We start from the raw sequence: 22,785 nt of genomic DNA, 5'->3' as shown, positions 1-22,785 counted from the left end.
GCTTGGTAGCTAAAAATGTGCCTGGAAGAAATGCCAACAACATCCTAGGCTATATTAACCATACATATCTAAAAGGTCTAGGAAAATGACTACTGCTTTCTGATTAGTATTCATTAGATGATATGTAGAATCCTGTTTTAGTCTCCCCAGCACAGTAAAGACATTCATAAAGTGGTCTTTCAGCAGAAGGCCACAAAGATGGTCATGGGGCTGGACCACATGTGGTATAAGAAGGGGCTGAGGGAAGAGGGCTTTTTCTATATGCACAGAGGGCTTCAGAGGGACCTGAAGCCCTCAGTTACCCATAATATATAGAGCAGCAGTATTTACAAGGATTTTATTACATGGAGCTGGACTTTTCAAACTGGTGTGTGGTGGGACATGAAACACCAGACACAGGTTCAGATAAGAGATGTATGGGCTAGATATAAGTAGAAACTTTTCCACTGGGAGGACATCAAGAGTGATGTTACCTACCCAGAAGAGATGGTACAGCCTTTCTCCTTTAGACTTTCCAGACCTAAGTAAATTTCTCACAAAACTGGTCATACCTCAGACATAATCCTGCTTTGAGAAGGAACTTGGACCAGACACCTCCTAAGGTCTCTTCACACATGAGTTATCCTCATCCCCTCAAAACTGAATCTTACTGGAAATATTTGGAATTTCTCTTTCAAAATTCAGTTTCTCTTTTTTCTTTTTTCTTTCTGAATATTTCGAATACCAAATGGGTATCTTCATGCTTAAAGTTTTGTTTCCTTTACCAGTATCAGAAAATCCTTGTCATCAGCCTGTGTTTTCCTACAGCTGTCAGCTCCTGTCCTGTCATAGTATCTCAGGGTGTAGAAATAAAGTGTTATCTCTTGTAGAGTTAACAGAAATATAGTCTGCTAGCTTTATAACCATTAACTCATGGTCATTGTGCACCATTACTTCATTCACACAAACTTTAGAAAGAACACCATTGTATTCTCCTTCTCATTAATTTAGTATTTATCCTTTTCCCAACTTCTAAACACCTTAAAGAAAACAAACCCATGGCATCTGTAGGCAGTGGATGGGCTATATGGTGTCTTGCCAACTGACACTTTACTGCAGAGAGCACTCTGGTGACTTGCGGAATCAAACTCCATAACCACAAAGTAGTTATAAAGCAGGTATGTTTAATGAGTGATACACATACACCCTGGTGCAAGGGGGGTAGCTCCACCTCACCTGCACACTGTTAGGAGAAAGCGTGCGACAGATATAGGCTGAACTAATACATAATCAATAGTTTGCAGGTATTTGGATACATATTCATTGCATTCCTGAGACCCCACTAGCATGCATTCTCTCCCCACTTCCGCGTGTGTAGTGTGTCGTGGGGCGGTCATGGGATGAAGGCTCATCATCTTCTTAACTGTGAACTTTTGACCCTGTGGGAGGGCACCCCCCAAACTGGTTCCAACTGCCCTGTGGAAATCTAATCACCGCACAGTTCTCAGGCTGTTCCACCCTTATCTTTATGGCCTTCATCCCCCTTGTTATTCCAGACCTAGTGTCTGTACTCCCCATTCTTCTAACAACTTTTACATAAACTATCTTTTCACTTTCACTGTCCCAGTTTCTGTGACCGTTTCTTTCTCTCCCTTGCTGTGGGGCCCTTCTCTCATCATTCACTGGAACTTGCTAAAAGATTTTAGGCATTTATGACATCAAATATTGTGGTGTTTATATTCTAGATCATTTGACCCATTTAAGTTAGATGGATATGAAGTCTTAGTAAGATGTGTTCAGAGGTACATACAGACAAAGCTACAGTTGTGCTGATTACTCAGAGTGCAACAAAAGTTAATGAGAGAAATAGGCACTTCTAGGATGCAGTTTATTTAATTTATGACACCTGTTCCTTTCTACTGATTTTAAGAGTGACAAGCACAGCTGCCATCTGAACTAAATCTCTCTTCTCTTAGTTTAAAGCCGTTGTCCCTTGTTCTGTCACTATGATTTCTGGTAAAGCTTTGTTGTAGGCCTCTTGAAGTATTAAAAGGAGAAATGAAACAGAAAACTTTGTATTAAATGAGTCATTTCCCTAGGGGATAAAAACAATTCAGAAATGTCAGTGAAGAAAACTTGTTAAAAAAAAACAAAACAAAACAAGCCAAAGCCACAAGATTATTGAAAAGCATGACCCATTTAAAAGGTCACTTAATCCTTCTTTTTCCCCAGTCAGGGTAAGCCAAAGCTATATTGCTTTTTTACAGATGTTTCAGTAATCTGTTCTTTAATGCCTCCAAAGGCAAGCATTCTGATATTTCTGTGACAATTTATCCTTAATGCTTAACTATTCTTAGCAGAAAATTCTTACCCCGCAAAGCTCCTTTGCAGTAATTTTAGCACTTTCTCTTATGACAATGGAAAGGGAGAACAGTTTAGTTCTATGCTCTTGACAATTTATTTGGGTATTTAAATACTGTTTAGATATGACTTTCTTTTGCTTTCTAGCTTCAAAATTTCTTGATGCTTCATGCATTGTTATTTTAGCCTTTGTTATTCTCACCATTTTCATTTTAATTCCTTATAATGTTCAATGTTTTTCAAGTGTTTGAAATCAATGAAGAATTTCTGCTGATATTTAGGAAGTGAGAAAGAGAGCAAAAAGATTATTCAGCTTATTTTAATGGTAAATCTGCGTGTTTGTACAGCGAAGTAGGACAATGTTAATATATATTTAGCTGTGATGTCCAGATTCCTTGACTTGTTTCTGGAGAAGCTGCCCAGTAATTTCATATTTTGTCTTTGTGGAGCTGAGGTTTTGGCTGTTGCTGAGGCACAGAGACCACAGTACATCAGAGACCACAGTACAGCTCATTTGTTCGAGGGAACAGAATTCTGATGAGGAAAGGAGTTACATATATATGGACGTCTGACTTCCCTACTAAAGAACAGTCATTCAATCAACGATAGAGACTCAGACCTCCAAAAGAAAACAGATTAAGGTTCAGTGGGTAATGCAGGAACCCACTGCTTCTGACTAATTGTTGAGAACATCCCTGAGTGAAGTAGATGAATTTTTGCTTTTTGAGAAAAGAGCAACTAGACTTGTGATATGAGGCAAGGTTAATCTCTCCACCAGATAAGAATACATTTCTTTGCACTGAGAATTTCCTTTCACATTTGGTGATTCTTACTGATAGGAAGAGGTATATTAGTACAGCTGGTATTGGTAACTACATGAGCAACTGGCCATTGTTCTAATCAAAAGGGTTTATCTGTATTTTTGCCCCATTCTTATATTTTTACATATGTCTCATGTTCAATGAGATACTGAATTAGATTAGCTCAATTTGGGGATCAGTATTTGAATATCCATTTACAAATACTTAAAAAAAATTTGTCTGGCGAACAATGTGATGGGGCTCCAACACCCTTTTCCATTGTTTTTTATACCTGTTTCCCACATCTCCCTCCATCCCCATCCTTTCATTCCTGTAAATCCCCATCAATCATAGCACTTTCAGATTATTCTGACAAGTTGTTACGAGTCCCCAAAGCTTTGACCTGCCCATTTATATTGAGAATTGCTCTGTTACAAAAGTGATGGAGTCCCTGTCATATTTTCCCTTGTCATACTCACTAAATCCAAAACAGTGGAAATCTCACAGATGATTGGGTGCCAATGATAGTAAATCACTGAGACACTGGAAGGTTTTGGGGTAGCAGCCTCCTACTTTATTCCACCCATACTGGTAGCAGAAATCAAACGTAAACATTTTTCAGGTCATAAGCAGGGAGAAGAAAACAAAATCAGTTTTCTTGTTCTGTCTTTAGTTTTTCTCTAATCCCTGAAGCAACAATGGCAAAAAACATTTCAGGGAAGAAGGTACGAATGTAAACTGCTGCTCTGGGAATAGGGTTGGCCATCAGCACCTCCTGCTTCTTACTGCTTACTGTGCGCAAGACTTCCTCTGCCACCTCTGCTGGGTGCACACCATAAGTCACCTTTCTGAAAAAGACTGTGAATCAAAGAGGGAGAAATTAGAGGTACAAACAGGCAGGCACACCTGTGGGAACTGTGGCAAGAAGATAGAGAGCTAGTATATCAGTTCAGTTAACTTCATACACAGTTTCATTTCCTTACCCCTTCCCTTCTTTTCTATTTCCTTACCATCCACTCTAAGAATTTTCCTAAGGGAAGAAGTAACCTCAGCACAGCTGAAATCTCCCTTGTACCTTTCATGCTCTTCTCACCCTCCATTCTCCATGCCTTGATGTACTTTTTTCTCATACTATCTTGTTCCTTTCCATATGTCTCCTCTTTTTAACATAATCATCTGATCTCTCCAGTCTCTCTTTCCTTTTGTTCCCCTAACTTGTTCATCTCATTGACATTTCCATTTTATTTTTTTTTTCCCTGTGCTCTTTTCTTCTCCCTAGGAGAAACTTCCATGCTGCTGTATGGAACTCATCCAATGACTGTGTTGTTTCATCAAACCTTACATTTCCAAATCGATGCCTCCCAGTTGCCAGGTGCTGGCTGATGATGGTATGAACAGATGAAGGTTGGATTGACAGTGCTGACAAAAATATCAAATTCTTCCATTTCTGCTCTAAGACAATCAAAAAAACCTACAGCAGCATGTTTAGAAGCAGCATCTGAAAGAAAGAAAAATCATATGGATGTTTGGATGTATGGTTTTGCATGTATGATGAAATTCTGTAGAACAAGAATGTCTAGAAAATTTATCAGGGAATAATTATCCAATAAAGACAAAAGAACTGTGAATAACTTCAGTCTGAAATTACATTATGACATATTTAAAACAAACAGAAAAAATGAAATTTACAGGAAAGTTTTGAAGAAGGTATATATATGAACCTCCCTATGCATGTGAGAAGGCATGTCTGGATTTCTCAAACACTAAGTCCTGGGTTAAGAGCAGCTTTGCTATTATCTCTACTGTTTGAAAATATCTTCAGTATACACACAGTTGTCTCTGAGAGGAGCGTCCACCCCAACTGATGCTGTAGTTTGCGACACATTAGTAAAATACATAGCTGTTTCTGGAAGACAAGTTGTATGTTTTGCCAATGAATTTGGCCTTGGCCCTGCAGCAATAATTCTATAGGTTTTCAGTTATAGTTTTATATTTATAAATGTATTTATTTTTTAAAAAGTTTATATTTATAAACAGAATTTATAAAGTTAATATTTAAAAAAATAAATGTTTTCTTCTTTTGCTTCTGCATGGCCTTTTTTTTTTTCCCTTTTTCACTATAATTATCCACTCCTTATCTATGAGCCACTTTTTAAAGTACTTTGTTTCTCTCTTTATTTGAGGAGGGGAAGTGAGAGAGAGGTGTAGTGAAGCTTAGCTTTCTGTCAGTGTGAAGTCAGCACAAGATATTAGAACTACAAGCTCACTGATCTCTGAATCCCTCCCAAGAACTTTAAAAATTTGCTGCCACATTTGGTATCTACCTATTCTCAAGCACCGCACGCCAAAGTCATGTTTCACAGTACTTTTTCTTGAGTTTGACTTTGAAAATGTTTCAGTCAGATATATTATTAAACATTTAATTACTAAGGCTGGAAATCACCATGTTTACTAACTAAATATTTTTACATTAGAATTGATATTGTGTGATTTTTTATTTTATTATTATTTATGAATTTAAAAAAATATGTGCTATGAATAAATGTATAACTTACAAGCTGCACGAAATGGGACTCCTATTTTTCCTTGAATACTATTAATTAAAACTATTTGACCAGTTCTTCTAGAAATCATGTTGGGAAGAATGGCTGAAAAAAGAAATGGAAAGAAAAAGCTAAAAAAGTGAAAGAGCTTAATATTTTCAGAGAAAAGAAATAACAGTTAAATTATAGGTAGCAAAACTTTAATGAACACTATGATCGTAGAATCATAGAATATTCCAATTGGGAAGGGACCCTTAGGGGTTATCAAGGCCAGCTCCTGACTCCACTCAGCACCACCCAAACCCTGTGTCTGAGAGAGATGTCCAAATGCTTTGTGAATCCTGCAGCTCAGGCCCATGCCCACTAAGCTGGGTAACTGTTCCATGCATAGTACCCTCTGGTGCAGAATATTTCCCTAACCTGATCCTTCCCTGATGCAACAAACCAAGGTACCTCAGCCACTCCTCATACACCTTGACCTCCAGCACAGGGCAGTGTGATGATCCCTTTACTTGCCCATGTAGCTATACTTTGCTTAATGTATTCTAGGATATGGTTGGCTCTTCTGACTGTCAGTGCACACTGTTGACTCATATTCAAGTTGCTGTCAATCATAACCCCTAGGTTACTTTCTGTGGTGCTATTCTACAATCAATCTACTGACCAATAGTAGACTTCCAAAATGACATCTACTTATTTTCTTGTACTTTAATCCTTATCCAGAGCTTTCAAATGTGTCATTGCGAATTGTAAGCTCTGTGCAGTTCAGCCTCTCCATCACAAACTGCTCCCTGCTTTGCCTGTCCTATCAGTCCCCTCTGAGGCGATCACAACCATCTGCTACCAACACACCAGACTCAGGACTCTTCCCACTTGGTATATCTTGTACCAACTGTATCATAGGTCTGAGATGGAGTCAACATTTTTATAGTAGTGTTTCTCTGTAACAAAGGCAGCAAGCACAGAACTGAAGAAGCCACCACAAGGAAATATAAGTAGATGTAAAAATATATATATATTTTTTCAAATACCTACTAATGTATTTCCAAGCCTGATATATTTCCTGTCTGATTTTGATTAAATTTACCTAAATCTTATGTTCAGAGACTTGATTCTGATTGTAGTGAAGAAGGCAAAATTAAATGCTAATGCATCGGAATAATGCCAGTGATTTGGATTTCAAGCTTTAAGTTGTGACAGGAAAAAAGGAAAAAAATGAAAATACCTTTGGTTAATGTTATAGGTCCAAAATAGTTGGCATCCATTATCTTTTTATCAAGTTCCAATGAAATGCTCTGCACTGCTCCTTTTACTTTCATACTTGCATTGTTGATCAGTATATCCACACAACCATAGCAATTCAGGATTTCCTTAGCTACATCTTGAATGTAGTCTATGTCTGAGATATCCAGAAGAATGAGCTTTGGTGTATATGTCTAATAAAGGAAAAAAATTCAAGGATTTGAATAATGAGCACAGCTTTTCCATATTGTGAGAGCAGCCCTTTGCGTAACTCTAGTGGATAGAAGCTGAAGAACAGGAGGTCTGCATGAATGTAAGCTCAAGAACAAAATATGGTGGGCACTTAACTGTGAAACTCATTGCCAAGTGAACATAAAAAAGCAGAATAGATGTCCTTTTGTTGAAGATAAGATGGCAAAACAGGTGCCTCAGTTCAGTGTAACATCAGTGGGAACCGGTTTGGGCTACCCCACTTAAATGTTGGAAATTTACAGTGAGAAAGATTACCGACCTTCAACTCACAACCACTGGAGATGTTAATCATTTTTTGGAGTTTCCACACATGTCCTTGGAATATAATGAATATATGCTATGCCTTCAAATATGTAGTCTCTGCTTCTCTTCATGCACGTATTGGCAGAGCGATCCTCATGCACCCAGTGCTGTAATACGGAATACCTGCTTGATATAACCCACTGGTGTGTCAAGGTACTTTGTTGGTTTTCTTGATTTCAGACTCCCTATACATAAGAATGTATTTCTATTTGCTCTTCAAAAACAAAAAACAAAAACAAAAGCAAACAAACAAACAAACAAAAATTAAAAAATTTACCACTGTATCTGAAGAAAGTGCATTACCAGTCTTACAAAACTCCTGATTTGTTCCTTCAACCCACTCTGGAAATAGGGTAACTCAGTAATAGGTATTCTTGTACTCTGAAATTTGGATACAGGTATATACGGTAAAACACCTCGTGAAGATTAAGTGGGAATAGCTGCATCTAATAAATACAGATAAATACACATATGGGATGACTCACAGAATCACAGAATCACAGAATGACCCGGGTTGGAAGGGACCTCAAGGATCATGTAGTTCCAACTCCCCCCTGCCTGGCAGGGCCACCAAACATACGCCTTTACTAGACCAGGTTGCCCAGGGCCCTGTCCAACCTGGCCTTGAACACCTCCAAGGACAGGGCATCCACAACCTCCCTGGGCAGCCTGTTCCAGGACCTAACCACTCTCCTAGTAAAGAACTTCCCCCTAACATCCAACCTAAATCTTCCCTCCTTCAACTTGGATCCATTTCCCCTAGTCCTGCTATTATCAGCCCTTTCAAAGAGTTTACTTCACTCCTGGGTGTAGGTTCCCTTCAGGTACTGAAAGGCTGCAATGAGGTCACCCCGCAGCCTTCTCTTCTCCAGGCTGAACAGGCCTAACTCCCTCAGCCTGTCCTCATAGGGGAGGTGCTCCAGCCCCCTGATCATCTTTGTGGCCCTCCTCTGGACCCTTTGCAACAGCTCTATGTCCTTCTTGTACTGAGGGCTCCACACCTGGACACAGTACTCCAGATGGGGCCTCACAAGAGCCGAGTAGAGAGGGACAATCACCTCCCTATCCCCTCTCCTGATGGAGCCCAGGATCCCATTTTGATTGCTGTAGTCTTTAGTCATACATAATTTCTGTACTTCAGTCTGAGGAGTCAGCTTTTCTGAGTGTGAGCAGGACTTTACAGGTCACGTGAATTACAGAGGATAAAGCAGATTTCATGTATGTATTGCAAAGTCAAATATCTTTTATAATTAACAGCTGTGGCCAGCTGTGGAACAAATAGTCCCTTAGCATGCTGATGCACTTTAAGAAAATGGGGTAGGTGTGTTGGATGGATGAATCAGATGACTCCTATCATTTCTCTTTTCATAAACAAAAATTTGCTGCCCACAGAACCTATGTTATGGTGCTTTAAGAGATGATTTACACATATAAGGAGGAACAGAATTTACAGGGAAAATTGGAAGGTGGAATGACTTGTTTAACTGCAGGTATTCCAAACCACATGTATTATTTCTTTTGAAGATGTAGATTTTATTAGCTACAGGATAGAGGAATGGACTCTGAGGATTTTCACTTATTACTATATTGTGGGCCCTGTAGTCATACTTAATCATTTTTCCTAGTTGACTGCACAAATTAGTACAAACACATTATTTCTTTATGCAGAAGAATGAAGCTCAATGTAGAAAAAGGATACTGTTGGTCTGGTGACAAATAGCTATGTAATTTGTTTAAGGACTACTAATGCTCCAAAACGAGTCTTATCAGAGAAGGTTTTCCATGAGCACCACAGAAACACCTCCCAAAGAACCACCTCTGACAACATGGGAAGCCTTTACTGGTCTTGTATGTCTATTCTCATGCTTACTCAGTGGCAATGAGGGAAGGGGACTTGTGCTCCCATTGACTGCAATCTGGGAACTCTGCCAAAGTAGTAGAAATAATTAAGATTATTTAAATCCTTCTCCCACTTCCTGAACACTCTAGTTATGCAAAAACAATGACAGTTCACACCGTTGAATGGAGAACTACATCTGAATTAACATGTAAATCAATCTACCTAGCATTTCTAATTGTCTAGCTTTGGGCAGGGATTAGTTCAAAATGCAGGTCCACTCAGGAGCATTTGATTTATTTTTGACACCATGCTCTTCAGAACTATTCCTTTCTTTCTCTCTCTGAACTGTGCTGGGTGTATTTTGTGGACGACCAAAATCACTATTGGCATGTGAATCAAGCTCCATGTCTACTTCATTTTAGTGGATTTAAAAGCAGTTTTTGTACTTGAACAAGGTTTTTACCTTTTTTCTTGTCAATTTTCAGAGCAGTGTGAGGAAACACTTACCGTACTGGGGTCTGCCACACTAATTAAAGCATCATACAAGGCTTCCAACTTCTCCCATGTTCTGCCACACAACACAAGTCTTGCCCCTCCTGAATGAAACACTTGAGAACATTCTAAGAGAGAAAGAAGTTCAAAAGAAATAAGAACAATAATAGCAGTTTGATTATATTCATTTTAGTTGAATTGGGAGGATGTTTTTGCTAGTGATGTTGGATCATTCATTTAAAATTCATTAATTTTGAAAGGTTCAAAATATGAAAAAAAAAAAAAAAAAGAAATTTCCAAATGTCAACAATATAATTACTCACAATTACTCTTGCTTTTCCCAACTTTTTAATTTGTTTTGCTTCCTATGACCCTTCTTGAATAGGCATCATTATCCGCTCTTCAAAAATATTTTTTTCTTCATATTTCAGTACCCACAGGAAAATTCAGAGATTCTTATATGTCTACCTTGGATTCTTTCAATTTCAATTTTAGAATCTTAATATCTGTATGGAAGTACTGTATAAGACTTCCAGGTTCCTACTTCTATAAACATTTCCAGTGAAAACTTCAATTTCTGTAACTTTTGTCTTTCACAATTGTTTTCTTATGAATTTCTTTTATTTCTTTTTAGAATAGAATAGAACTGAAAAAAATTGTGACTTAAAAAGATTATTTACCTTTACTATGACAGCTACACCAATATTATTCTTATAAACTCAACAGGGTAGATCTAATAACAAAATTAACGAATAAGAGTATTTTGTGAACAACAGCAAAAGGGAAACCAGCAATGTATTCGTCTAGACTCTTTTGTGCTACAGCATTTTAAAAAGTCCACGAATCAAGCTTAATTAGCAGTCATAAACTACTGAAAACATCAATTTTGTTGTTACTTTATAAACTTTGATGAGTGCCTCCATTTGTCCAGAAATTCTAGTATGTTGGGAAAGGAATTTTGCTGTTGCCTGAGATAAATAAATTAACTACCACACATTCTTTCCTTTCTTTTACTGAACACATAATCACACATGGTCAGGCGTTGCTTTTGGAGGTTCTGGAGGATATCAAGGGAAGAGTAACGTAGGTGACAGAGGAGCAGCTTTTTGCAGGGAGATAAGGGTCAGCACAGTTACAGGGAACTGAAAAAGTGGAAGCCTTTAGAGGCTTAAGAGGTACACATAGCAGAGAAAAGTAACACCAGTTAATGTTGATATGCTGCTACTCAAAAGTGACAACTTGTGATATTAGATCTCATAGTAGCAAAATGCTAAAAATAGCACTTGACGTGCTTATACAACCGCCTACTTTGTTCAGTTTAGTAAACTCAAAGCTTTGCAGTTCCTAAAAGTTCATCAGCGGTTCCTGTATCTGAGATTTTAAAAATACACTTAAAAATCATAGACGTAGTGTTCTCTGACACTGAGAAATAAAGAGACAACTCACCCTTGCCTAGTCCAGAGATGGCATCTGTGATCACCACCACCTTGTTTTGCACTGCTGATTTGGACACTAGCCATATGACTGTCTGGTAGATATAAATTATTCCACTGATCCCTAGAAGAAGCAGTGGTAGGGCAAATACAGCAAGAATACTCATATCTGTGGAAAACAAGAGTCCGTATTAAAGTATTAGTAATTATAATATGAAATCATAATTTTCAGGTTTTTCTTATCTACAAAAGCAATGTTTCCATGCATAAAAAGTCAGTAATCCCAGCATAACAAACACATGAAGCTGTGGGAATCTTCTATTCCAATCAGCCATTTCATATCAACATATGTTAAGAAGACCTTTTGCTTGTTCGTCCATTTTCCTCGTTATTGCACATTATAATGAAATCTGGATTTCTAGATAAAAAATGACTCTGTGTTGACAAAACAGAATAAAATTTTAGTTCAAATATTGCCTTTTAGAAAAGCATAGGATAAAATATAAGATTAAACTTCTAATTATGTGGCTACCACAGGAATACAGATATAAAGCTTTTTATACTAATTTCAAGTAAAGCATATAATAGAAATGTTTTTTGTTCTGAAAGATATAGGAAAAAAGAAAAACCAAAACACTTACTATGACTACGTAGAATCCTGGTATGGATAAATACCCTTTCCAACAAATTTTTGTATTATGAGTTTAATTAAAGTCCTTCAGGATATTCATTGAAGATTGCATTTGCTGAGGCCACTTGCCCTGTGTGAGAATGACTATGTATAGCCTGCAGCTGTGGCAGAGGGACTTCAGAAGTAAATATAGCACCTACAGTGTGATTCACATGCTTGACTGTTTAGTTCAGCAGGCTGGACAGTCCTATAAAGGCTCTAAGTACAGTATCAGCTCCACTGGACAATGAAGCATTTGCCCTTTTGTCTTCTCTTTTGTTGCAGTTGTTCATAGTACTATCTGTTTCCCATCTCATGTGTTCAAGTAAATTCATAAAAAAAAAAAAAAAACAAACAAACAAACAAAAAAAAAAAACCAAAAAAAAGACAGCCCAAACCTTCTGTATGAAAAGCATGATGATTGTAAGATTCAAAAACAAAAACAAAAACAAAAAAACAACAACAAAAAAAAAAAAAAAAAAAAACACAAAAAGAACTTTCAGTTTGAAATAGTCACTGGTCTACAATATAAATAATGCACATGTACTGGAAAAAGGTCTCCAAGAAAGCTGGCTTTGGGAGCTAATGTTTCATAATAAGCCAAGGGCAGCAGTGTGCTGAAAGTACTGCGCTTCCAGGGGACACATGCTGCTTTCCAGTCTTGGAAAGGTAACCTTGGAAAGGTACCTTACAATAGTACTTTGTAAGGTAGATGTATATCTTTTCCAGTAATTTCAGGATCTTATCAATTCTATCTTATCACCTCTTGCATTTCCTTCAAAGTTGCAACCTGACTGACTCAGTTATGGGACTGCAGAGGAATGTACCACAAATCATTCAAAATCTTTTAGCACAATCATATGAATGTAACTGTTAACAACCTGATTTAATACTCCTGTTTGTGCTGTGTAATTGTTCATCTAAATTCTACAGCGCAATTCTCAACTCCATGAGAGAATGACAAGACTAGAAACAAGTCATTGATATTGGGATGTTGTTACAAGGAGCAAAGATGTTGTAATTGTCTGCAGGCATGAAAAGTACAATCTTTCAACAAAAAGGAAGAGTAGAAAGTTATTCAAGAGGCCGTAGTCAGCTGTCCGACTAGCTCTAGAGGATCACAACATTGGAATCAAGATGCATATTCCTTTCTGTGACAATTGGATCTGCCTGAGAAGGAATGCGTGATTTAAGATTACTGAAATGGTCTCACATGATATCCTTCTCTCTAAACTGGAGAGATATGGATTTGAAAGGGTAAACTGTTAGATGGACCTGGACATGAACTTAGTGAGCTTCAGAAAAGCCAAGTATGAGGTGTTACACCTGGGTTGGGGTAATCCCAGATATGTATACAGACTGATAAAAGAACTAACTGAGAGTAGTGCTGCAGAGAACTACTTGAGGAGTTCTGGTGGTTGAAAAGTTGGACATGAGCAAGCAGTGTGTCCCTTGCAGCCCAGAAGGCCAACTGCACCCAGCAACAGAAGGGTGGTAACAGGGCAGGGAAGGGATTGTCTCCCTCTACGTTTGAGAGTAGCCATCTGGGATATTGTGTCCAGGCCCATCAGCATGAGAAAGATGTAGAATAGTTGGAGCAGGTCCAGAGGAGGGCATGAAGATGCTTAGAGGGCTGGAGCCCTCTTCTGTGAAGAGGAGTTGAGGGAGTTGGGCTTCTTCTGGGAGTTGGACTCTGGAGAAGAGAAGGCTCTGGGGACACCTCATTGCAATCTTTCAGTACATAAAAGGAAATTATAAACAAAATGGAGACTGTTGTTTTTTTTTTTTTTACAGATTCACAGAATATCCTTAGTTATAAAGGACTCATAAAGGATCACTTATGGCTCCACACAGGATCACACAAAATTCAGATTGTATGTCTGAGTGAGTTGTCCAGATGCTTAACTCTGACATGTCAGTGCCATGACCATTTCCTTTGGGAGCCTGTTCCAGTGCCCAACCACTCTTTGATGAAGAACCTTTTCCTAATATCTAACCAGGTACAAGACTATATTCTTGCTATTCTTGCTATATTCTTTTGCTAAGTTAAATCTCATCAGGTTCCTCCCTGACTAACACTCCAGTCCGTCTGGGACTTATTGAATGGCAGCACAACCTTCTGGCATGCTAGCCACACCTTCCAGCTTTGTATCATCAGCAAACATGCTGTGGGTGGACTCCATCCCTTCACCTAGGTTGTTAGTAAAGATGTTGAACAAAACTGAACCCAGCACCGACCTTTGAGAACACTGTTAGATCCTCCAACCAGACCCTGTGCCACTGATAATAGCACTCTGAGCTCTGACAGTCAGCCAAATCTCGAATCAAATGTGACGCCCATCTTCAAAAAGGGCGGAAAGATGATCCTGGCAGCTACAGGCCCATCAGTCTCACCTCAGTGCCCAGGAAGGTTATGGAAAGGATAATCTCAGGTATCATCATGGATCAACTAAAGATCAGCCAGGGGTTCAGGCCTAGTCAGGATGGGTTTAAGAATGGTAGATCCTGCCTGACTAACCTGATTTCATTCTATGACAAGGTGACCCGCTTGGTAGATGAAGGTAAGGCTGTCGACGTGGTCTACCTGGACTTCAGTAAGGCCTTTGACACTGTCCCCCATCACATTCTGGTAGAGAAGCTGGCTGCCCGTGGTTTGGATGGGTGCACGCTCCACTGGGTGAAGAACTGGTTGGATGGCCGGGCCCAGAGAGTTGTGGTCAATGGAGTGGAATCCAGTTGGCGGCTGGTCACAAGTGGCGTCCCCCAGGGCTCGGTGCTTGGGCCGCTTCTGTTTAACATCTTCATTGATGATTTGGATGAGGGGGATTGAGCGCACCCTCAGTAAGTTCGCAGACGACACTAAGCTGGGAGGGAGTGTTGATCTGCCTGAGGGGAGAAGGGCACTACAGAGAGACCTGGATAGACTTGATCGATGGGCCAAGGTTAATGGAATGAGTTTCAACAGGGCCAAGTGTCGGGTCCTGCATTTTGGTCACAACAACCCCAGGCAACCCTACAGGCTTGGGGAGCTGTGGCTGGAAAGCTCCCAGACGGAAAGGGACCTTGGTGTGCTGATGGACAGTCGGCTGAATAATGAGCCAGCAGTGTGCCCAGGTGGCCAAGAGGGCCAACAGCATCCTGGCTTGTATCAGGAATGGTGAGAAGGACTAAGGAAGTCATCCTGCCCCTGTACTCAGCATTGGTGAGGCCTCACCTCGAGTACTGTGTCCAGTTTTGGGCACCTCAGCACAGGAAGGACATGGAGGTACTGGAGCAGGTCCAGAGAAAGGCAACGAGGCTCGTGAAGGGCTTGGAGAATCAGCCCTACGAGGAGAGACTAAGGAAGCTGGGGCTTCCTGAGTGCATGCTTGATCTCCCTGTTCCTCATGCTGTAGATAATAGGATTCAGTGTTGGAGGAACCACTGTGTATAGAAGTGCCACTGTCAGATCCAGGAGTGGGGAAGAAACGGATAACGGCTTCAGGTAGGCAAAAAAGGCAGTGCTGACAAGCAGGGGAGACCACAGCCAGGTGAGGGAGGCACGCGGGAGAAGGTTTTGTGCCGTCCCTGCTCAGAGGGCATCATCAGCACGGCAAGGAAGATCTGCACATAGGACACAACTATGAAAACAAAGCAGCCAAACACTAAGCTGCCGCTAAAGAAGAGGAACACAACTTCCCTGAGGTAGGGGGCTGAGGAGGAGAGCTTGAGGATCTGGGGGAATTTCACAGAAAAAACTGGTTGACAACATTGCCTTGGCAGAGAAGTAGTTGAATCTTCCCACCAGCATCCCATTAAACATTGCTACCGTGTGACAGATGAGAGCAGAGGGGCAGTCTGACATGGAAGTGCACATGAAGCAAAGTTTGTCACTGAATTGCTCCAAGCGGAAAACAGCTGCACTCGCTGACATTCACCAAAACTTGCTGAATGTTTCTGTAGACCAACGGTGGATGTGAGCAGAGCGAGGCAGTGCCGAGGTGTGTTTCAGCAGTGCTAAGTGTGGGTAACCTTTGCTTGGTACATTTGCTTATGAGCATGGCATGTAGGCTCCTCTTCCCTCCCCTCAATTTCCCATTGCTGTTCTCCAGGCTTCTCCTGCCCTCCTCATGTCAGTCATCTCATTAGGGGCAGCTTTCTACCTACCAGCCTGTGCACCAAGAATGGCACCTGTAGGTGATGGATAACTTTTCCCCAGACCATGTGCAGGATTCCTCTAGCACAGACAATCCTGGAGGCAGTGACCACCTCTGTGTATAAAATGGAAGAAGGGTCTTATGGGGTCTTACGGGGTTATCGGTGCCCACGTCGATGCAGATGGGGGAGGCATTTATGGGGCTGGATGCCGGTGCAGGCCGTATAGAGACAGAGCTTCCCCACAGGGATCCCCATTAGAGCCCCATAGACCCCCATATAACCCCATAGACCCCAAAGACCCCATAGACCCCCATATAACCCCATAGAGCCCCCCATAGAACCTAATAGTACCCCATAGAGCCTCATAGACCTTCATAGACCCCTATAGAGCCCCATAGAGCCCCATAGACCCCCATATCACCCCATACAGCCCCATAGACCCCCATATCCCCACCCCATAGCACCCCATAAAGCCCCATAGGCCCCCCATAGACCCCCATATCCCCCAATAGAGCCCCATAGACCCCCATAGAGCCCCCATAGAGCCCCATAGACCTACCACAGGCCGCCATATCCCCCCCATAGAGCCCAATAGCCCCCCATAGAGACCCAATAGAGCCCCATAGAGCCCCATAGAGGCCCCATATCCATACTTAGGCCTTCGGAAGATGTGTCCATACTGAGTGCAGGCCAGCCCCACGTTGGGGTATAGACGACAGGCATTAAAGCTTCGATATCGTCCTGCAGGACCCCTATAGAACAGCTTCTCATTCCGCTCTTGGGTCCCCATTAGGTAGATATACCTTAAAGAACAGGACCCTATAGAGCCCTATAGGACCCCCAAAGGGCCCCATAGAGCCCCATAGAGCCCCACAGAAACCAATGGGGCCCCATAGACCACATAGGATCCCATAGAGCCCCATAAGATCCCATTAAGCCCCATAGGATCCACCTGCTGGCAGCTGAAGGTATTGCAGGTCCTATAGAGCCCCATAGAGCCCCATAGACCCCCCATAGCATCCCATAGAGCCCCATAGAACCCAATGGGGCCCCATAGAAACCAATGGAGTCCTATAGAGCCCTATAGAGCCCCATATAACTCACATAGAGCCCCATAGATCCCCATAGAACCCCATAGAAACCCCATAGAAACCCATAGACCCCCATAGAGCCCCACAGAACCCCATAGAACCACATAGAACCCCATAGGACCCCCATATCACCCCATAGAGACCCCATAGAGCACCACAGAGCCCCCATAGAGCCCCATAGGACCTCAATAGGACCCAATAGACCCACATAGACCCCCATAGACCCCATAGAGCCACATAGACCCCTCATAGAGTCCCATAGAACCTCATAGAGCCCCATATGGCCCAATAGAACCCCAAGAGGCTCCCCATAGAGCCCCATAGGACCCCATAGACCCCCCCCCATATCACCCCATAGAGCCCATAGACCCCCCATAGCATCCCATAGAGCCCCATAGAACCCAAAGGGGCCCCATAGAAACCAATGGAGTCCTATAGAGCCCCATAGAGCCTTATAGAACTCACATAGAGCCCCATAGACCCCCCATAGAGCCCCATAGAACCCAATGGGGCCCCATAGACCCGCATAGAACCCCATAGAGCCCCATAGAACCCCCATATCACCCCATAGAGACCACATAGAGCACCATAGAGCCCCAATAGAGCCCCATAGGACCCCAATAGGAACCAATTAACCCCACATAGACCCCCATAGACCGCATAGAGCCCCATAGAGCCCCCCATAGAGCCCCCATAGGACCTCATAGAGCCCCATATGGCCCAATAGAACACCAAGAGGCTCCCATAGAGCCTTATAGGACCCCAATAGGACCCCAATAGGACCCCATAGACCCCCCCATATCACCCCATAGAGCCCCAGAGACCCCCCATAGCATCCCATAGAGCCCATAGAACCCCAATGGGGCCCCATAGAAACCAATGGAGTCCTATAGAGCCACATAGAGACTTATAGAACTCACATAGAGCCCCATAGATCACCATAGAACCCCATAGAGCCCCATACACCCCCCATAGAGCCCCATAGACCCCCATAGATCCCCATAGAACCCAATGGGGGCCCCATAGAACCGTATAGAGCCCCACTGAGCCCAATGGGGGCCCCATAGAGACCCACAGAACCCCATAAAGACCCATAGACCTTCAAAGAGCCCCATAGAGCACCCATAGTGCCCCATAGAACCCAATGGGGACCCATATGACCCCATAGAACCCAATGGGCCCCCCATAGAGCCCCATATGACCCCATAGGACCCCATAGAGCCCTATAGAGCCCTATAGAACCCCATAGGGCCAAATAGAGCCCATAGAGCCCCATAGAACCCCATAGGGCCCCATAGGATCCCATAAAACCCAATGGGGCACCATAGGATCCCATAGGGCCCCATAGAGCCCTATAGACCCCGCATAGAGCCCTATAGAGCCCCATAGAAAACCCCATAGAGCCCCACTGAGCCCCATAGACCCCCCATAGCCCCATATGACCCCAATAGAGGCCCATAGATCCATATATAGGGCCCATATAGTGCCCTATAGACAACCCATAGCCCCACACAGACCCCCATAGAGCCCCACAGAACCCCAATATGACTCAATAGGACCCCATAGAGCCCATAGAGCCCTATAGAGCCCATAGAGCCCCCATAGACCCCCATCGACGCCCCAATAGGTCCCCAATAGGACCCCATAGAGCCCCATTGACCCCCATAGCATCCCATAGACTCCCACAGAGCCCCATAGAGCCACATAGATCCCCATAACCCCCCCATAGATCCCCCATAGCCCACCCATAGGACCCCAATAGGACCCCATAGACCCCCCATAGAGGCCCCATAGAGCCCCATAGACCCCCCATAGAGCCCCATAGACCCTCATAGAGCCCCATAGTCCACCCCATAGCCCCCCATAGACCCCCATAGCCCCCCAATAGACCCCCATAGAACCCCATAGAACCCCCATATTTCCCCCATAGAGCCCCATAGGCCCCCCATAGAGCCCCATAGATCCCCATAGGGCCCCCCCATAGAGCCCCCATAGAACCCCAATAGGATCCCATAGAGCCCCATAGACCCCCCATATCACCCCATATCACCCCATAGAGCCCCCATAGACCCCTCAAAGACCCCCATAGCCTTCCATAGAGCCCCCCATAGGACTCCAATAGGGCCCCATAGACCCCCCATAGTGCCCCCATAGAGCCCCCATAGCCCCCAATTGACATCATAGAGCCCCCATAGAGCCCCATGGAGCCCCCATATTGCCCCATATGACCCCAATAAAGCCCCATATCCCCCCATAGAGCCCCATATTTCCCCAATAGAGACCCATAGAGCCCCCTTAGAGCCCCATAGACCCCCAGAGTGCCCCATAGAGCCCCATAGACCCCCATAGTGCCCCATAGAGCCCCAATAGGACCGCATAAAGACCCCATATCACCCCATATGGAGCCTTACTTCTGCAGTGGGTCGCTCATCCGCCCCATATTCTTATAGAAGCGTAAGGCCTGCATGTCCTGGGTCTCCATCTTAGACCCTATACAGCCCCATAGAACCCCCATATCGCCCCATAGAGACCCCATAGAGCCCTAGAGAACCCCAATAGACCCCCATAGATTCCCCATAGGACCCCATAGACCCCCATAGAGCCCCTATAGAGCCCCATAGACTCCCATAGAGCCCCATAACTCCCCGTAATGCCCCCCAATCCCACCCCATAGAGCCCCATAGACCCACATACAGCCCCATAGAGCCCCCATAGAGCACAATAGAGCCCCAATAGGACTCAATAGGAATCCCATAGAGCCCCATAGAACCCAATAGAACCCCAATAGGCCACCATAGAGCCCCATAGGACCCCATAGACCCCCCATAGAGCTCCATAGAGCCCCACAGACCCCTCATATTGCCTGATATGACCCCAATACAGCCCCATAGACCCCCCATAGAGCCCCCATATCACCCCATAGAACCCCATAGAGCCCCATAGGACCCCCATATCACCCCATAGAGATCCTATAGAGCACCATAGAGCCCTCATAGAGCCCCATAGGACCCCAATAGGACCCAATAGACCCCACATAGACCCCATAGAGCCCCCATAGAGACCCATAGACCCCCCATAGAGCCCCATAGACCCCCTATAGAGCCCTATAGAGCCCCATAGAACCCCATAGAGCCCCATAGACACCCCATAGCCCCCCATATGACCCCAATAGAGCCCCCTAGACCACCATAGTGCCCTATAGACAAACCATAGAGCCACACAGACCCCCATAGAGCCCCACAGAACCCAAATATGACTCAATAGGGCCCCATAGAGTCTCATAGACCCCCCATAGAGACCTATAGAGCCCCATAGAGCCCCCATAAACCCCATAAGACCCCATAGGACGGCATAGAGATGCCATAGAGCCCATAAGACCCCATAGAACCCCATAAGACCCCATAGCTGTTCCATAGCTGCCCTATAGGACCCCATAGGGACACCATTAAACCCCTTAGGGCCCCCATAGACCCCATAAGACCCCATAGGACCGCACAGAGATCCTATTAAAGGCCATAGGGGCCCCATAGAGACCCCAGAAGGACCCCATAAAACCCCATTAAACCCATAGAATCCCCATAGGAAGCCATAGAGACCCCATAAGACCCCAGAGAGCCCCATAGCTGCCCCATAGCTGCCCCATAGGATGCCATAGGACCACATAAGACCCCATAGCTGCCCCATAGGACCACATAAGACCCCATAGAGCCGTTATAGCTGCCCCATAGCTGCTCCATAGGTCCCCATGAGACCCCATGAGACCCCATAGACCCCATTGAGCCCCATAGCTGCCCCATAGGACCCCATAGAGGACCCCATAGACCCCATAAGACTCCATAGGGACCCCATAGACATCCCATTAAACCCCATTGGACCCCGTAGAGACCCCATAAGACCCCAATAGGGCCCCATAGGACCCCATAAAACCCCATAAGACCCCATAAGGACACCATAGGGGCCCATAGCTGCCCCATAGCTGCTCCATAGGACCCCATAAGACCCCATAGCTGCCCCATAGAGCCCCATAGAGACCGCATAGACCCCATAAGTCGCCAAAGGGACCCCATATGATCCCATTAAAGGCCATAGGCCCCCATAGAGACCCCATAAGGACCCCATAAAACCCCATTAATCCCATAGAAAACCCCATAGGATTCCGTAGAGACCCCATAGGATTCCGTAGAGACCCCAATAGGGCTCCATAGGGGCCCATAGAACCCTGTAGAACCCCATAAGACCCCATAGGACCCCATAGAGACCCCATAGACCCCATCGACCCCATAGGGCCCCATAGGACCCCGTAAGGACCCCATAGGACCCCATAGAGACCCCATAAGTCCCCCATAAGACCCCATAGGTCCCCATAAAGACCCCATAGACCCCATAGGGCCCCCATAAGACCCCATAGACCCCATAAGACCCCATAACACTCATAGACCCCATAAGACCCCACAGACTCCATAGACCCCATAAGACCCCATAGGACCCCATAGAGGTCCCATAGACCCCATAAGACCCCATAGACCCCATAGAGACCCCATAGGGACCCCATAGACCCCATAGGGGCCTTATAAGACCCCATAGACCCCATAAGACCCCGATAGGACCCCATAAGAAACTATAGACCCCATAAGACCCCATAAGACTCCTTAATGGGGTCTTATGGGGTTTCTATGGGGTCTCTATGGGGTCTAATGGGGTCTAATGGGGTCTTATGAGGTATAATGGGGTCCTATAGGGTCTAATGAGGCTCTATGGTGTCTTCTGGGGTCCTATGGGGCAGCTATGGGGTCTTATGGGGTCCTATGGGGGTATCTATGGGGCAGCAATGGGGCTCTATGGGGGTCTTATGGGGCCTTATGGGGTCCTATAGGGCATCTATGCTCCATGAAGTCCTATTCGTTCTCTATGGGGCTCTATGGGGTCCTATGGGGACCTATTGGGGCGTCTATGGGGGGTCTATGGGGGCTCTATGGGGCTCTATAGGTCTCTATGGGGGGTCTATGGGGCTCTATGGGGCCCTATTGAGTCATATTTGGGTTCTGTGGGGCTATATGGGGGTCTGTGTGGCTCTATGGTTTGTCTATAGGGCACTATGGGGGTCTATGGGGCTTTGTTGGGGTCATATGGGGGGCTATGGGGTGTCTATGGGGCTCTATGGGGTTCTATGGGGCTCTATAGGGCTCTATAGGGGGTCTATGGGGCTCTGTGGGGCCCTATGGGGTTCTATAGCTATGGGCTATGGAAGGGGGGGCTGCAATGATAGAAGCGGCCGCTAGGGGGCGCGGTAGGGAGATCCAATGGGGCCCTATGGGGTCTTATGGGGGCTAATAGGATCTTATGAAGCCATTATGTGGTCCTATGGGGTTTAATGGGGTCCTATGTGGTCTTATGGGGTCTCTATGTGGTCTTATGGGGTCTCTATGGGGTCTTATGGGGTGTCCATAGGGTTTTATCGGTGATTACGGGGGCTAATGGTGTCTTATGGGGCTCTATGGGGTCTTTTGGGATCCTTATGGGATTTAATGGGGTCTCTATGGGGCTCTTTGGGGTCCTTATGGGGTCTTATGGGGTCTCTATAGGGGCTTTATGGGGTTCTATGGGGCAGCTATGGGGCTCTATGGGGACTTATGGGGTCCTAT

At 44.2% G+C, this 22,785-nt stretch overlaps 1 protein-coding gene and 1 pseudogene across 1 annotated transcript; both read right to left on the bottom strand.

The window, feature by feature from the left end:
• Positions 1-3,789: 3,789 nt before the first annotated feature.
• DHRS7C (dehydrogenase/reductase 7C) lies at positions 3,790-11,412 on the bottom strand. The gene is made up of 6 exons (XM_072352055.1): positions 11,259-11,412; positions 9,828-9,940; positions 6,909-7,119; positions 5,696-5,788; positions 4,483-4,638; positions 3,790-3,998 (listed from the first exon to the last, which is right to left on the bottom strand). Exons 1-6 carry the CDS (start codon positions 11,410-11,412, stop codon positions 3,790-3,792), a joined length of 936 nt encoding a protein of 311 aa, XP_072208156.1.
• A 2,027-nt stretch (positions 11,413-13,439) lies between these two features.
• On the bottom strand, positions 13,440-21,710 carry LOC140260207 (uncharacterized; annotated as a pseudogene).
• Between the last annotated feature and the right edge of the window lie 1,075 nt (positions 21,711-22,785).

The sequence above is a fragment of the Excalfactoria chinensis genome, chromosome 17, assembly GCF_039878825.1.
Source record: "Excalfactoria chinensis isolate bCotChi1 chromosome 17, bCotChi1.hap2, whole genome shotgun sequence".
NCBI lineage: Eukaryota > Metazoa > Chordata > Aves > Galliformes > Phasianidae > Excalfactoria > Excalfactoria chinensis.
Note: the sequence above shows the minus strand (reverse complement) of the source record. Positions and strands in the feature narration are given on the sequence as shown.